General features: G+C 39.9%; 1 protein-coding gene across 1 annotated transcript in view; it reads left to right on the top strand.

The window, feature by feature from the left end:
* Nucleotides 1–468: 468 nt before the first annotated feature.
* Nucleotides 469–15767, top strand: part of SNAPC1 (small nuclear RNA activating complex polypeptide 1) — a 31523-nt gene continuing 16224 nt past the window's right edge. Inside the window, exons 1-5 of the mRNA XM_068544383.1 lie at nt 469–859; nt 7954–8306; nt 10471–10630; nt 10794–10934; nt 11357–11461. Of these exons, the coding sequence (XP_068400484.1) occupies nt 8179–8306; nt 10471–10630; nt 10794–10934; nt 11357–11461 (534 nt within the window). The 5' untranslated portion in view covers nt 469–859; nt 7954–8178. The remainder of the gene's footprint in view (nt 860–7953; nt 8307–10470; nt 10631–10793; nt 10935–11356; nt 11462–15767) is intronic.

The raw sequence follows: 15767 nt of genomic DNA, 5'->3' as shown, positions 1-15767 counted from the left end.
TCCTGCATCACCTGCTCAGTGAATGGCACCACCCAGTCTCCAAAATCAGAGCCCTAGACAAAACTTGTCACTTTTACCCTTATCCACCACATCCAGTCTGATGCTGTCCTTTTCTTAAATGTTCATTATGGAAACTTTTGAACATGTACAAAAGTAAAGAGAATAGTATAATGATGTCAAAGTGTCTCTGCAGGGCTTCCCTGGTGGCACAGTGGTTGAGAGTCTGCCTGCCAATGCAGGGGACACGGGTTCGAGCCCTGGTCTGGGAAGATCCCACATGCCGCGGAGCAGCTGGGCCCATGAGCCACAATTACTGAGCCTGCGAGTCTGGAGCCTGTGCTCCGCAACAAGAGAGGCCGCGATAGTGAGAGGCCCGCGCACCGCGATGAAGAGTGGCCCCCGCTTGCCACGACTAGAGAAAGCCCTCGCACAGAAACGAAGACCCAACACAGCCATAAATAAATAAATAAACAAATACTTAAAAAAAAAAAAAGTGTCTCTGCAGTTTGGGTTCTTGGGGAAGTAGACTCCAAGATGGAGATTGCAGGACATTTATCAGGGAGTGTTTTAAGGAAAAACACACGGACAGGAAAAAAGAGAAGTGGGCAGAGGGAGAAACTGAGTTGAGATGCAGTCCCAACAGAGGCTTTCAACAGCCACATGGGAGCTGTGGGATATCCTTGAGAGGGGTACCAAGTTACAAAGAGGGCTGAGGCCCCTACAGTGATCAGTCATTGAATGTGGGCTGCCCTCAGAAGAAATGACCTTTGATGAGGGCGCTTTTCTTCCGCTGAGACAATCCCCAAGGAGGACTGACAGCTGAGGACCACCTGCTGCCGCACTCCCAGCAGCCAGAAGGGTAAGTCATTCCTGAGACATCTGGGTGCCTTATCCAGCATCAGCCACAGTACCAGCTTCAAAAATCTCACCTCGTGGCTTTTTTCATCAGTACCTTTACGCATGCCTCCCTTCCCCACCCATTATTTTGAAGCAAATTCTAGACATCATGTAATTTCATTTGTAAATAATTCAGTATGTATCTCTAAAAATTATCTTCTTTTTTTGACATACCCGCAATACTATTATTACACCTAAAACTTTAACAGTAATGCTTTAGTGTTATCAAATCGTCAAAGTCAGTGACACACAATCTTTTTTTTTTTTTCTAGGTATTTAATTTACACCATTCTCTACATGTCCACTAATACAGCCTCATCCTTTCTTGCCTGGGTTTCCTATACCTCCCCTGTTATCTGCCCCATCCCTGCTGCACTGCACTGTTGCTAAACCAATCTTCCTAAAACAAAACTAGGGTTATGTTATTTCCATACTTAAAAATTGCAAATGTAAAATAGTAATTGTCCTTGAGGAGTGGAGTATCAGAAGACTTTTACTAATAATACATTTCTGTATCTTTATAATATTGTATAGGAAATATGATTACTCCTGTTAACAGAAAAAACATTTTTTAAAATATTCAGAGCTATTGATAGTCTTTAGCTGATAGTTCAAATGCTTTTTATATTTGGTGTTAAGTCCAAAACTGTGAGGATCTGATATATATATATACACACACACACACACACACACACACACACACACACACACACACACACACACACACAGAAACACCAGACCTCTAGACCACAGAACAGACCATTTATTATTCATAGAGCATGTTAATTATGGTTCCCTGGTGCCCCAATTCCCCACAGGCTACACAGTGAGGGCCAGATATTCACCTGTATGTGCAGCAGGGTTTGTACCACAAGAGAGGAACCCTCAAATTATGAGACTTGGAGCTTATATACAGCAGCTGGCACATCTGCCCATCTAAGGAATGTAAACAAATTTTTCTGTGGGGAGGGGAGAAAGGAGGGTCTCTGTCTTTTCTTTACAGCCTTGGAATGCAAGCAAATGCCTCCAGGGGAGATAAGTCTCTAAACCTCTTCAGAGTTTTCTGTCTTTAGGACTTATATTCAAGCATCTTCACTCCGAAGGCTCATAATGTACAAGAACACTAAGAATTTCGGGGGGGGGAGGGGAATCTCCCAGCACAAAGCATTCCAGACCTTGGGATCTCCTGCCTATTTTTCCAAATATTACAACTTATTTCTTTTGCATCCAGTGCTGCAGTGATAAAACTTCCTAACATTCTCTCTTCCTCTTTGCGCATTTGCACTTGCTTTTTTTCTGCATCAGCAGCACTCTTCCTATTTTCATCTTCATCTTCTTAATTCTTTCCCTGATTTTTCACAATTCAGCTCTACTTTAGAAAGCTTATCCTCTCAGGGACTGGATAGGAGTTTCTCCTAGGTGTTCCCATGTTGTGCTGTGCCCACCCCTTTCATATTTATCACACTAAAATTTTAATTATCTTCTTGAGGTGAGTTGTTCTACATTAGATGGTTGAAAACCTGAGTTGCCTTTAAATGCATCCCCAGGAAAATGGCAGTATGAGGAGCCCTATGGACTTACTACCCCGTGAAACAACTGTAACTGGTGAAAATTTTAGACAACAACAATTTAAAGTTTCTTGAAATTGTTTGAAGGGCATACAGCAGATGAAGAAACATTTATTCAAGAAAACCTACTAAATCTTGGTAGGAACAGCAAGAGTCAGTGGCACCTGAGCCATGACCTGCTGCCTCCCCCACCCTGCTCAGTATGACAAAAGCTCCACTCTGGGCGGGCATGGCCAAGAAGGTGGGGCTCACTCTTCCCCCAGATCTCAGTAAAAATGCTATGGACCTCCTTGGGAGAGCCAAGCTGCCAGCATTTCTCATCCTCCTTAGCTTCATGTTGCAAACGTTAAATTCCAGATAAGTATGTCCTACAGATTGGAGAGATTAGGAACTCCTTTCTTCCTTTCAGACACTACTTATAGGACAGAGGCCCTATCCCAGATTCAGGAGGCTATGAGTGCTGGGACCCCAGTCACCCTCGCTCCAGCTCACACAGCTCACATGGGGGTTCCATGCCAGGAGAGGCAGCTCGAGAGGCAGAAGCTAATGCCCCCTTCCAGAACCCTGCTTATAAAGCAGGGGTATCACTCTGAAAGACATGGCACACAGTCCCCATTCCCAGCTTGAGCATTGGCTCAGAGATTTTGCCCAAGGGGAGAGAAAAGTCCACTAGAACAGAGAACTCTGAAGTTCTCCCGAGAGGAACTGATTTTATTTGGAAGAGTGTGAGAAAATTCAAACTTCAAGGTGCTCTTGAAAACAATGCATATTTTGGTGGCAAGTAATTAAGAGGAGGCTGGTAGCTCCATGCAGCAAGAAACTAAACTGCAGACCAGCTAGTTTACCAGAGAGAGCCCGAGAAAGAGACAACTAAGAAGAGCCCTCTGGGATCAGAACAAACCTCAAGACTGCATTCAATGGCTATCTCTGCAAAGGAACCTAAATATAATTGGACTATGAAGCAGTTCATGCCCCCAGGACATTGTCAAAAGCAGTAGAACAATCGGCTGGCATTTAGTGGAGTCTACTAGCTGGGTGTGATACCAAAAGAGGCAGACAGCTTAACGGAAAGACCAGGGAAACAGACAGTCAAAGAGAGCCCTGCTAAAACCACTATCATCACACTGTGACTGTGTGCATAGGCTCAGGGAATTGATCCACATGCATGAAAAAGTATAAAACTTTACTGATGATGCTAAAGATTACTTAAATACTTATAGGATAGGGAGACTCAATATGATAAAAATGTTATCCTTCTCAAAGTGACATGGATTTAATGCAATTCAATCAAAATCCCAATGGTACTATTAGAGAAATTTGACAAGTTCAATTTAAAATTTATATGAAAAAGCAAAGGTCCAAGAACAGTCAAGATACTCTGGAAGAAATATAGCAGAGGGAGGAACACTCCCAAACTCATTCTACGAGGCTACCATCACCCTGATACCAAAACCAGACAAAGATGTCACAAAGAAAGGAAACTACAGGCCAATACCACTGCTGAACATAGATTCAAAAATCCTCAACAAAATACTAGCAAACAAAATCCAACAGCACATTAAAAGGATCATACACCATGATCAGGTGGGGTTTATGCCAGGAATGCAAGGATTCTTCAATATACACAAATCAATTAATGTGATAAACCATCTTAACAAATTGAGGGAGAAAAACCATATGATCATCTCAATAGATGCAGAAAAAGCTTTTGACAAAATTCAACACCCGTTTATGATAAAAAAACCTTCCAGAAAGTAGGCATAGAGGGAACTTACCTCAACATAATAAAGGCCATATATGACAAACCCACAGCCAACATCATTCTCAATGGTGAAAAACTGAAACCATTTCCTCTAAGATCAGGAAGAAGACAAGGCTGCCCACTCTCACCACTATTATTCAACATAGTTTTGGAAGTTTTAGCCACAGCAATCAGAGAAGAAAAAGAAATAAAAGGAATCCAAATCGGAAAAGAAGAAGTAAAGCTGTCACTGTTTGCAGATGACATGATACTATACACAGAGAATCCTAAACATGCTACCAGAAAAATTCTAGAGCTAATCAATGAATTTGGTAAAGTAGCAGGATACAAAATTAATGCACAGAAATCTCTTGCATTCCTATACACTACTGATGAAAAATCTGAAAGAGAAATTAAGGAAACACTCCCATTTACCACTGCAAGAAAAAGAATAAAATACCTAGGAATAAACCTACCTAAGGAGACAAAAGACCTGTATGCAGAAAACTATAAGACACTGATGAAAGAAATTAAAGATGATACAAACAGATGGAGAGATATACCATGTTCTTGGATTGGAAGAATCAACATTGTGAAAATGACTCTACTACCCAAAGCAATCTACAGATTCAATGCAATCCCTATCAAACTACCACTGGCATTTTTCACAGAACTAGAACAAAAAATTACACAAATTGTATGGAGACACAAAAGACCCCGAATAGACAAAGCAATCTTGAGAAAGAAAAACGGAGTTGGAGGAATCAGGCTCCAGGACTTCAGACTCTACTACAAAGCTACAGTAATCAAGACAGTATGGTACTGGCACAAAAACAGAAATATATATCAATGGAACTGTATAGAAAGCCCAGAGATAAACCCACGCACATGTGGTCACCTTATTTTTGATAAAGGAGGCAAGAATATACAATGGAGAAAAGACAACCTCGTCAATAAGTGGTGCTGGGAAAACTGGACAGCTACATGTAAAAGAATGACATTAGAACACTCCCTAACACCATACACAAAAATAAACTCAAAATGGATTAAAGACCTAAATGTAAGGCCAGACACTATAAAACTCTTAGACAAAAACATAGGCAGAACACTCTAGGACATAAATCACGGCAAGATCCTTTTTGACCCACCTCCTAGAGAAATGGAAATAAAAACAAAAATAAACAAATGGGACCTAATGAAACTTCAAAGCTTTTGCACAGCAAAGGAAACCATAAACAAGACAAAAAGACAACCCTCAGAATGGGAGAAAATATTTGCAAACGAAGCAAGGGACAAAGGATTAATCTCTGAAATTTACATGCAGCTCAATATCAAAAAAACAAACAACCCAATCCAAAAATGGGCAGAAGACCTAAACAGACATTTCTCCAGAGAAGATATACAGATTACCAACAAACACATGAAAGGATGCTCAACATCACTAATCATTAGAGAAATGCAAATCAAAACTACAATGAGGTATCACCTCATACCAGTCAGAATGGCCATCATCAAAAAAATCTACAAACAATAAATGCTGGAGAGGGTGTGGAGAAAAGGGAATCCTCTCGCACTGTTGGTGGGAATGTAAATTGATACAGCCACTATGGAGAACAGTATGGAGGTTCCTTAAAAAACTAAAAATACAACTACCATACAACCCAGCAATCCTACTACTGGGCATATACCCTGAGAAAACCATAATTCAAAAAGAGTCAAGTACCACAATGTTCATTGCAGCTGTATTTACAATAGCCAGGACATGGAAGCAACCTAAGTGTCCATCGACAGATGAATGGATAAAGAAGATGTGGCACATGTATACAATGGAATATTACGCAGCCATAAAAAGAAACGAAATTGAGTTATTTGCAGTGAGGTGGGTGGACCTAGAGTCTGTCTTACAGAGTGAAGTAAGTCAGAAAGTGAAAAGCAAGTACTGTATGCTAATACATATATATGGAATCTAAAAAAAAAAAAAAAAGGTTCTGAAGAACCTAGGGGCAGGACAGGAATAAAGACGCAGATGTAGAGAATCGACTTGAGGACATGGGGAGGGGAAGGGTAAGCTGGGACGAAGTGAGGAAGTGGCAGGGACATATATACACTACCAATTGTAAAATAGGTAGCTAGCAGGAAGCAGCTGCATAGCACAAGGAGATCGGCTCGGTGCTTTTTGACCACCTAGAGGGGGATAGGGAGGATGGGAGGAAGACGCAAGAGGGAGGAGATATGGGAATATATGTATACATATAGCTGATTCACTTTGTTATACAGCAGAAACTAACACAACATTCTAAAGCAATTATACTCCAATAAAGATGTTAAAAGAAAAGAAAAGCATACAAAAAAGAAAAGATACTCCTGAAGAAGAATAAGATGAAAGGATTTTCCATCCTAGATAAGATTTTGGAAAAGAAAAAAAAAAAGCTGTAGTGATTAGGGTATGGTATTAGTGTATCAAAATCTAAATTGACCTTTGGAAGTAAATAGTAACCCCAGAAACAGTCTGCAGTTCAATTTAATTTGGTGTCATTTATTTTATCTGGCAATCCTACACATCAGAGGAGACAGGTACAAAAGTGTTCATAGTAATATTGTTTATAACAGCAATATCTGGAACCCACCTAAATTTGCATTGAGGAAATAATGGATAAACTGTTTATTCACACAATGGAATATTAGGCAGCAGTGAAAATAAATGAATTAAAGCTACAAGAAATAACAAATGAATCTTAGAAACATTATTAAACTTAAAAAGCAATTCAAAGACTATATGTTAGAAATTGCAATACCATTTTAGTAAAGTTCAAAATCAACCACAACTAAACAATATATTGTTTAGAGATCCGTACACGTGTGATAAAATATTTACAAGAGAATGAGAAACAAAATAAGGTGGTCATTACCAAACTAATGGCAGAGGCAGGAGAATAGGTTAGAGGAGGAATTCAGAGATTGATGTGATGGGTGTTGGTCATGTTCTGGTTCCTATACAGGTAGAAGGTACATACGTGTTCGTATTCCTGCTATGCTTTTTACTCAGACATGTTACGTAAGTTTTCCTGTAACGCATATTACATTAAAAAAATTTTTTAAAAAGATCAATATCAGGAAAGTTAAGTGAGTTGAACCTCATCTACAGACAGAAAGCCCTTGTGCTTTTTGGATATCTCTCCTAAAGAATAAGAATAGCATGACATGCAATCAGAGAAATAGTGAAAGGTACAAAATACTACTTGATAGCTAGCTCCTGAGAGAAGCTAGGAGATGGTGTGTACACACAAGACCAATTCAACCAAATAATCAAGTAAGTATATATAAAGCCGATACAGTACTTTCTGCTAAGTACTGTGCTAGATTGTGGTGGTGCTGGGGAGATGTTTACAAGAGCTACTCAAGAGAGGCTGCAGAAGACTGTTAGCGCTACAAAGAGAGAGCCACACATTAAGCACCGTATTATGTGGGTACAGACTGTAAGAGAATTAGTCCAGTCTGCTTCTCAGTAAACCTTCTTTAGATCCTCTTTCCCCGCGAGGGTGGTTTGAGGTTAGGAATTTTTCCTCCTTAGCTGTAAAACTTGACTTCTGTCACTCTAGGATCACTTTAAAGGAGAGGGACAGTAAGGGTAATATCGATTTGTATAAGCTAGCCTCATGTTGACCTAAAATCCTTCTTGGGCTCACAGGCCACTTGAGATGTAAACTTCTTTACTGAAATTAAACACGTCCACCTTACTCCTCTAAGACAGCTGAGCTGCTAAAAGCAAATGCGACGACGCAGGCGCAGTAAACATCGCGCTGTCGTGGGCGGACCCGGCTGGAGGTGGAGCTGCCGGGACCGGATGTAACGTCACGGGGCCGGATATCACGGAGCGTGTGTGCGTCCTGTCGTAAGGGGCGGGGCTCAGAGCCTGGTTTCCTCGGCTACCATCGGCTGCTGGACCGCGCGTGGCGTGCCAGCTTTGCAGCTATGGGGGCTCCTGCAGGTTTGCAGGCAGACTGTGAGGCGCTGCTCAGCCGCTTCCAGGAGATGGACAGCGTGCGCTTCGAGGACTTCACCGACCTCTGGAGGAGTATGAAGTTCGGGACCATCTTCTGGTGGGTGTTTCTTGTCCGCTACCCGCCTGCCTCCCCGCTCAGAGGCGGCGTGACGAGTTTCTTCCTTCCCCTTCGTTTCGCCGCACCTGGGAAGGGCTGAGAAAAGTGGCAGTCTCTGAGCACTACCTCCATCTCCCCTGAGCTCTCACCTGTACTTGGCCGCGCGCGCTTCCCCTGGGCGATTTCGTTGGCTTGGGTTCCTTCCATTTGCGGCCTCCTCCCTAATACGTATAGCTCTACTTGGCCGCCCTTCTAAACTCTTCTACCTCCACTGCTTCACCCGGACCTAGGTCACCATCCTTTGCCCTCCTCTAGTCTCGTTTTCTTAGAACTCCATGTTTAAAAACAAACACACAAGCAAAGACAAAACCCTGCATGATTGAATTCATTTTTCACACAACCGCCGAAGTTCTAAAGTGCAAATTTGCTCACGTCACATCCTTGCTTCCCACCCTTAAGTGGTTTCCATTGCCTTTGGGGTGCAGCTCAAATTCCCTAACATGGCTGACAAGACCTTTCGTGACTGGCCTCTGCCCATCGCTGCACCTTCATCTACCAGTCACTCCACGCACTCGCTTTCTTGCTGCAGCGTCTGCACGCGGCCCTCTACAGGCGTTTCCTCAGCGTAGACCTCTACCCGCAGCTCCTTTTGCCGAACTACCTTATTCTTCACTCAGGTTTAAGCTCACATGACAGTTCCTCAGGGAAGGCTTCCTTTGCCCTTCTAGACTAAATAAGGTGTTCATGCTCTCTTTCTCCTGTAGCACTTTGTGCTTATTTTATCTCTTGACTTAACCACATTTTATTATACGTGTGTAGTTCAGAAGGCAGTATAGTGTAGTGGTTAAGAGCATAGATTATGGAGTCCAACTGCCTGAATTTGATCAGAGTCTACTAACTGTGATTATATGGTAAGTGCACTCTAAGTGCTCAATAAATATTCACTGTTATTATTTTTAAATTTACCTTCCACTGGATTGAGCTCTGTGAGAACAGTGACTGGATGAATCTGGTATTCCATTAGCGTAACGCTTACAATATTGAAAAGGCTAAATAATTGACTGAATGAATGAGTCCTTGTGATTAAAACTCTATGTTTTGCTGAATAAAATGTAAACGTTCTCTCTTTTCTCTTAGTTGATGTAAAATAACTACCTGTGTAGTTTGTACGTTGTAGGGGATGGAGAATGGAGAACCGTTTGTTGTACAGTTAATGAAAGGAGAGGAACTAATTTTTTTAATGGTAGTAAATGTAATGCATTTATAGCTGTATTTAATCCGTAGAACAACTCTGAGATCAGTAATTATCCTTGTTTTATAGATGAGGAAATTGAGGTTTAAGAAGGTTAAGTAATTTCTCCATGATCACGCAACTAGGTGGTAGAGTAGATATTGAAACCAGTATGTCTTACTGTTTCTGAAACCCATGATCTTTCACTGAATCCCTCTTGGGAAAAGTGGTAGTTTAGAAAATATTTTCTGGGGTTACCCCAATTCTTTCTTTCTTTTTTTTTTTTTTTTTAAATAAATTTATTTATTTATTTATTTTTGGCTGCGTTGGGTCTTCATTACTATGTGCGGGCTTTAGTTGCGGTGAGCGGGGGCTAATCTTTGTTGTGGTGCGCGGTCTTCTCATTGCGTTGGCTTCTCTTGTTGCGGAGCACGGGCTCTAGGTGCGGGGGCTTCAGTAGTTGTGGCACGTGGGCTCAGTAGTTGTGGCTCGTGGGCTCTAGAGCACAGGCTCAGTAGTTGTGGTGCACGGGCTTAGTTGCTCCACGGCATGTGGGATCTTCCCAGACCAGGGATCGAACCCGTGTCCCCTGCATTGGCAGGTGGATTCTTAACCACTATGCCACCAGGGAAGCCCCCTACCATTGTTATTTTATATATTAAATATTTTAAATTATTAACCGGTGATAATTTATAATCCCACTCCTTTTGCTCCCAATTCAGCAATAAATTTGATGCTTTAGGAAGATGCATCATGTTTACCTAGTGTCTCAGTGTAAGAAGCACAGCAGAAAATTAGGTCTTCGTGCTTAAATCATGAAAGGATCAGATGTGGAATGCCCATCCACTTTCTAGCAGCTGCTATTTAAACAAGTATATACCTCTTCTGTTATTTTTTTTCACAGCCATAATATATTTTCTCTTTGTTTTCTAGTGGTAGAATGAGAAATTTAGAAAAGAACACGTTTACAAAGGAAGCTTTGGCTTTGGCTTGGCGATACTTTTTACCTCCATACACCTTCCAAATCAGAGTTTGTGCTTTGTATCTGCTATATGGATTATATAACACCCAGCTGTGTCAACCAAAACAAAAGGTAATATTCGGTGAGTTGTTTTCTTCCAGCAGAAATATGAAACAGGTACAATATTTTCACAACCAACTGATTTAAATAGAAATGCCAGTGCTTCAAAATTATAATACATTTGTGAAAAAAGATTTACATTTACTAACAACTTTTTTATTCCTCTTGTTTGCAGATTAGAGTTGCCGTGAAGGATTGGGATGAAATTTTAAAGTTTCAGCAAGATTTGATAAATGCACAACATTTTGATGCAGCTTATATTTTTAGGAAGCTACGACTAGACAGAGCATTTCACTTTACAGCAATGCCTACATTGGTATGTTATCTAAAATAGATTGTTTCTCAAAATGAGAAATTATGCTTTATTGTCCGTAAAGTACCTAAGTCTCCAGAAAGTGGAAAGACTGTTATATAGTTTCCATTACTCGAAGAAAGGCTTCTTAAAATAGGAAACAGTGTTGGGGATTCCTGGCAGTCCATTGGTTAGGACCCCGCACTCTCACTGCCGAGGGCTCGAGTTCAATCCCTGGTCGGTGAACTAAAATCCCACAAGTTGCGTTATTTCAAAAGTCTAACAGTCTTTGAAATATGGATTATTTAATAAATATATACTTAGAGCTGCTTTTTTTTTCATCCATGTTTACTGATAGACAGTTTTTGCTGCTGGCTTACTTATTTCAGTACTTAAAATATATCTTTTAAAAGACATCTGTTTTAAAGACATTCATTATTATTTAGCTGTCATACAGAATGAAGAAAAAAAATCAACGAGCTGAAGTTACTGAAGACTTTAAGGACCCAAATGATCATGTAATGAAACTTATCACTTCTGATGTATTAGAGGTAAATTTGTTCTTATGTTCTTGAATTTTTTTAAAAAATTGTTTTATTAACTACATATTGAGGTTATACCTTCATCTACTGGATACTGAAAATTTTTCTAATGCTTTTAACCAATCATAGAATGCTATTACCTTCTCTAAAGTGTCAGGAATATTACATCCTAAATATATCAGAATTTCTGGAATAAATCTTGAAACACAGTGAGAAACAGAAAGATGTAGAAGACTTGTCTTGGACTAAGGATATTTAGATTCAAATACTGAAACCACCATTTGTATTTGACTTTAGATAGGTCATAAAGCAAGAATTTAGTGACATTATTTTTTTAACAATATGTGTTCATTTCCTAAGTTCCTTTTTACAATGCTTGTGTAAAACACCACCACTGAAAACAGTGAAGCTATTTTGATGGAACGAAAATTTGAAGTCAAGAATAATGGATAAGGGGTACAGTCGTAAAACAGCTTTTCCATCTGATATATTTTGGTATTTCATTTGAGTTGTGCAATGTTGAGAAAAATCTTCTTTTGCATTGATAAGTAGTGATACAGAGTTTTACTTGAGTGGAAATGTTGCCCTGAGGTTAAAACAAAACCTCACTAAAGGGCTGCAGCCTTCTAATCAGTGATCCATTCTGTCTTCAAAAGAACGGATTCATACGTACACAGAGAGTGCACAGAGTGAGCATGAGCAGGTGGGGGCCTTAGTCATGTGTTTTTCATTTCTTTGAGCCTTAGTTTCCCCCTCTTTAATATTAGGATTGCAACCCTTATTTCATCCAGTTGTAAGAATCGAGACCAACCTGTACCTGAAGAGTGCTGAGTGTGGCCTATAGCACATAGTAGACTCTTCTTAGTAAATGTTACTGCTTTTCCCCCGAACCCTGTTCAGTCTTTTCCTATATCAGGAATGAAAGAGGGATCAGATCTTTGATTTGCTCAAATGTTTCTCTGTGTTCTGGGTGCTGCCATGTTCTAATAACTTTAGCCGTTAGGTTGCATCTATGATTTTCTAATTCAGATAGCAAATTGATTTTTGAAAGTGCTCTGGGTCTGCTCTGTATACTGACTTTATTTTTGAGCAAGAATTGCTAATCTGGGGTCCATGGATGGCCTTGAAAGTTTCATGGATCCCTTTCCCCCCTAAATTGTATTGAAAATTATTATACATATGGACGCTTGGTTAGGGTGAGGTACTCTATCCTCAGATTCACAAAGGTATTCATGTCCCCCAAAATGTTAAGAATTACTCAGTTAGAGGGAAATTGTTTGCTAAATATCTAAAGACTTGGTATAGTGCAGGAGCTCTACAAGATGTTTTGTGTATATTATTTTACTCCTTAACAACATCCCTGCAAATTAGGTGTTTTAAACAATTTAAAATTTTTTGTTAATTTTTTTTAAAGTAGGTGTTTTTATCCCTGATTTAAAGTTGAGGAAACTGAGGCACAGAGACATTAAGTTAGGAAGTGATGGAGCTAAGGTTCTGTATGGCTGCAGTGCCTATTTGTTGGATAGCAAAGGCCTTGTCTGAGCTGGGACTGGGCTTGGAAATATATCATTTGCAGACATCTCATGAAGTATAACAAGAATTAGGATCTTTGCCCTCTAGCAATTGAGCAAGAAAGAGGTGGGAGAAGATTATGTAGAAAAATAAATGTGAGAAAAGAACTTTGTATAATAGAGGGAATTTGTATTTTGTCTTTTTGGCAGAGGGGAATCATTTAGAAGTTTTAGAGATTGGAGAGGCTTAGAGTGTATATTTAGGTTTGGGGTAAGGAGCCAGTTAGAAGGAGGGTTTGTGTAGAAGCGAAGCAGCACAGTCCCTGCTGTGAGGTGGTGGGTCTGTGACCAAGGCCTGGTGGAGAGATTAGCCTCGAGCAGGAGAAGGCACTTCTTCCTTTGAAACCTTGGGAAGGAGGTGAAAATGGATTCCTATAATTGGTTGTGAAGAAGAGAAGCAGAAGGCAAACAGACCCGATAGCCTGAACTTTAAGAGGCCTCCTGCCAGAACCAAGAGTTGAGAAAGTTTGGAATAGCCGTCGCGGAGAGTGAAAGATGTTGGGATACCAGAAAGGATTTGCCAAGAAGTACTGATGTGAATTATAAAGAGAGAGGCAGAGAATGTTCTATAACAGTAAGATGTTGTTCTTATCAGTATTCTCCAAATGAAAAAAAGATGATTTGAACCCAGTTGGTTGTAATTTTTGATTGTTGACTAATTTAGTGGTAGAATGTTCATTTTTTTCAACATACATTGCTAAGCTTTTTTTTTTTTTCATTTTAAGCTCTTTTACTACAATGTGTTGAATTAAAGATTCCTCTGTTAAATAAATTGTATATGTCAGCAAGCAGGTATGGGAGATTTTAGAGAACAGAGCTGGGGTGATGCACAAAGCCATATTCTTTTAGGGTGATTTGAGAGGAGGGTCAGAAGGGCCAGGCTATGAAATGCCTATTCCTAGAAGCTTCTAGGAATGGAGTAGTCTGTGTGAAGTCATCCTGACTTTTTCTGGCATCTTTATCTTTGGTAGCCTTTTCCTTCAATACCTGTGTTGGCTTTATTTGTCCTGTCCTAGCATAGCCATGACCCATTTTCACTGATAATCCCTAAATTTAATACTTTTCTATTTTCCTTCTACTGCCTACAAATGCTGTTAAGTCTTCATGTCAGCATACTTGAATTCTGGTCATGATTCTGCCACTCATTAGTTCTCTTTTGTGGTTAAGGAGGTATAATAAAATGAGAGAATAGGATATTGAATCAAATTATCTGATTTTTTTTAAAAATTGAGGTATAATTGATATAACATTATATTAGTTTCAGGTGTATAACATAATGATTTGATATTTGTATATATTGCCAAATGATGACCACAGTAAATCTAGTTAACATCCGTCACCATACATAATTACAATTTTTTTGAGGCATCTGCCTTCTAATTCCAACTCTGCTACTTAAATATGACCTTTAGCAAATCATTTCACTTTTGAATCTGTTTCTTCATTTATATTTACAATTATAATAATGGCATTACATGTTGAGTATTCACCATGTGCCAGGAACTATGCTGAATGTTTTTTGTATGTTATCTCACCAATCATCATAATAACCCTGCAGAGGAGATAGTATTTTCCCAGTTTTAAAAACAAGGAAACTGAGGGACTTCCGTGGCAGTCCAGTGGTTAAGACTCTGCACTTCCACTGCATGGGGTGTGAGTTCGATCCCTGGTCGGGGAACTAGGATCCCACATGCTGCGTGGCATGGCCAAAAGAATAAATAAAAAAAGTAAAAATAAAAACAAGGAAACTGATGATCAGGAAGTTGAATAATTTGCATAAAGTAAGACACAGACACTGGATTTGAATGTCCAGGTGTGTAAAGCTCCAAAGACCATACACTGTCTTTTATTTCTTAATCCTTTGATTTTGTATAGTGGTTTACATCATACAGAATACTTCCACTTGTATAAGCTCACTTAATACTTTTGTAGTGCATTAGGCGTCTTTACTTCATTTTGTACAAATGTGGAACGTGATTCTTAGACGGAGGGATTTGCTAAGGGTCACAATCTAGCAAGTGACGGAATTCAGACTCAAAACCAGGTCCAGCTAGTGGTCTTTGGCCTGTATTGTAGTGCATGTAAAATAATGGGAATATAGCACATTGTACCGTGTAAAAAGTTAGGGGCTTCCCATGTCTGGACACTCTTCCCCCTTGAAGATCCTGCATATGTGAGCACTCACCACTCCTGAGCAGTTTTGAATTCCTTGAACAGATATCGATCGAGTCCGTCAAAATCTCCTAGAAATGCATTGAGTAGCCTATCTTGGGGATGACTCAGAGGTTGTAGTGACCATCTGTGATGAATAGTTCTCTGCTGGTCTCTGAGCCAAGTCCCAGTGCTGGTTTTATGTGATTCTTAAGTCCGCCTGCCGTATTTATGCTCCCTTTCTCTTTACCCTGTATACCTGCCCATTTGTCTGGAGTTTTCTGGGGGAGGAAGGTCTAATAAATGATGCCTTAAGTGTCATAAATCACTATTTCATTTAATCTTGAATCTTATCACTGAGGTAATGAGGAAGCTTATGGGGACAGGCACAGAGCTTTGAGATTTGTGAACGTCAGCCCATCTCTGTGGAGGATTGGGAGAGAGTCGTTAGATAGGAATTTCCGGCCGAGCATAAAGAACTGTGTAAATATCCTTCATGTGACAATATGAAATCAAAATGTGATATTAGTTATCAGGAGTAATACTTAAAGGTATGCTATACTATAAATAATTTTTGTTACATCCAGGAATGC

The sequence above is a fragment of the Eschrichtius robustus genome, chromosome 1 (genome assembly GCF_028021215.1).
Source record: "Eschrichtius robustus isolate mEscRob2 chromosome 1, mEscRob2.pri, whole genome shotgun sequence".
Classification (NCBI taxonomy): domain Eukaryota; kingdom Metazoa; phylum Chordata; class Mammalia; order Artiodactyla; family Eschrichtiidae; genus Eschrichtius; species Eschrichtius robustus.
The sequence above is the reverse complement of the archived record's forward strand: the minus strand, read 5'-3'. Positions and strand labels throughout refer to the sequence as shown.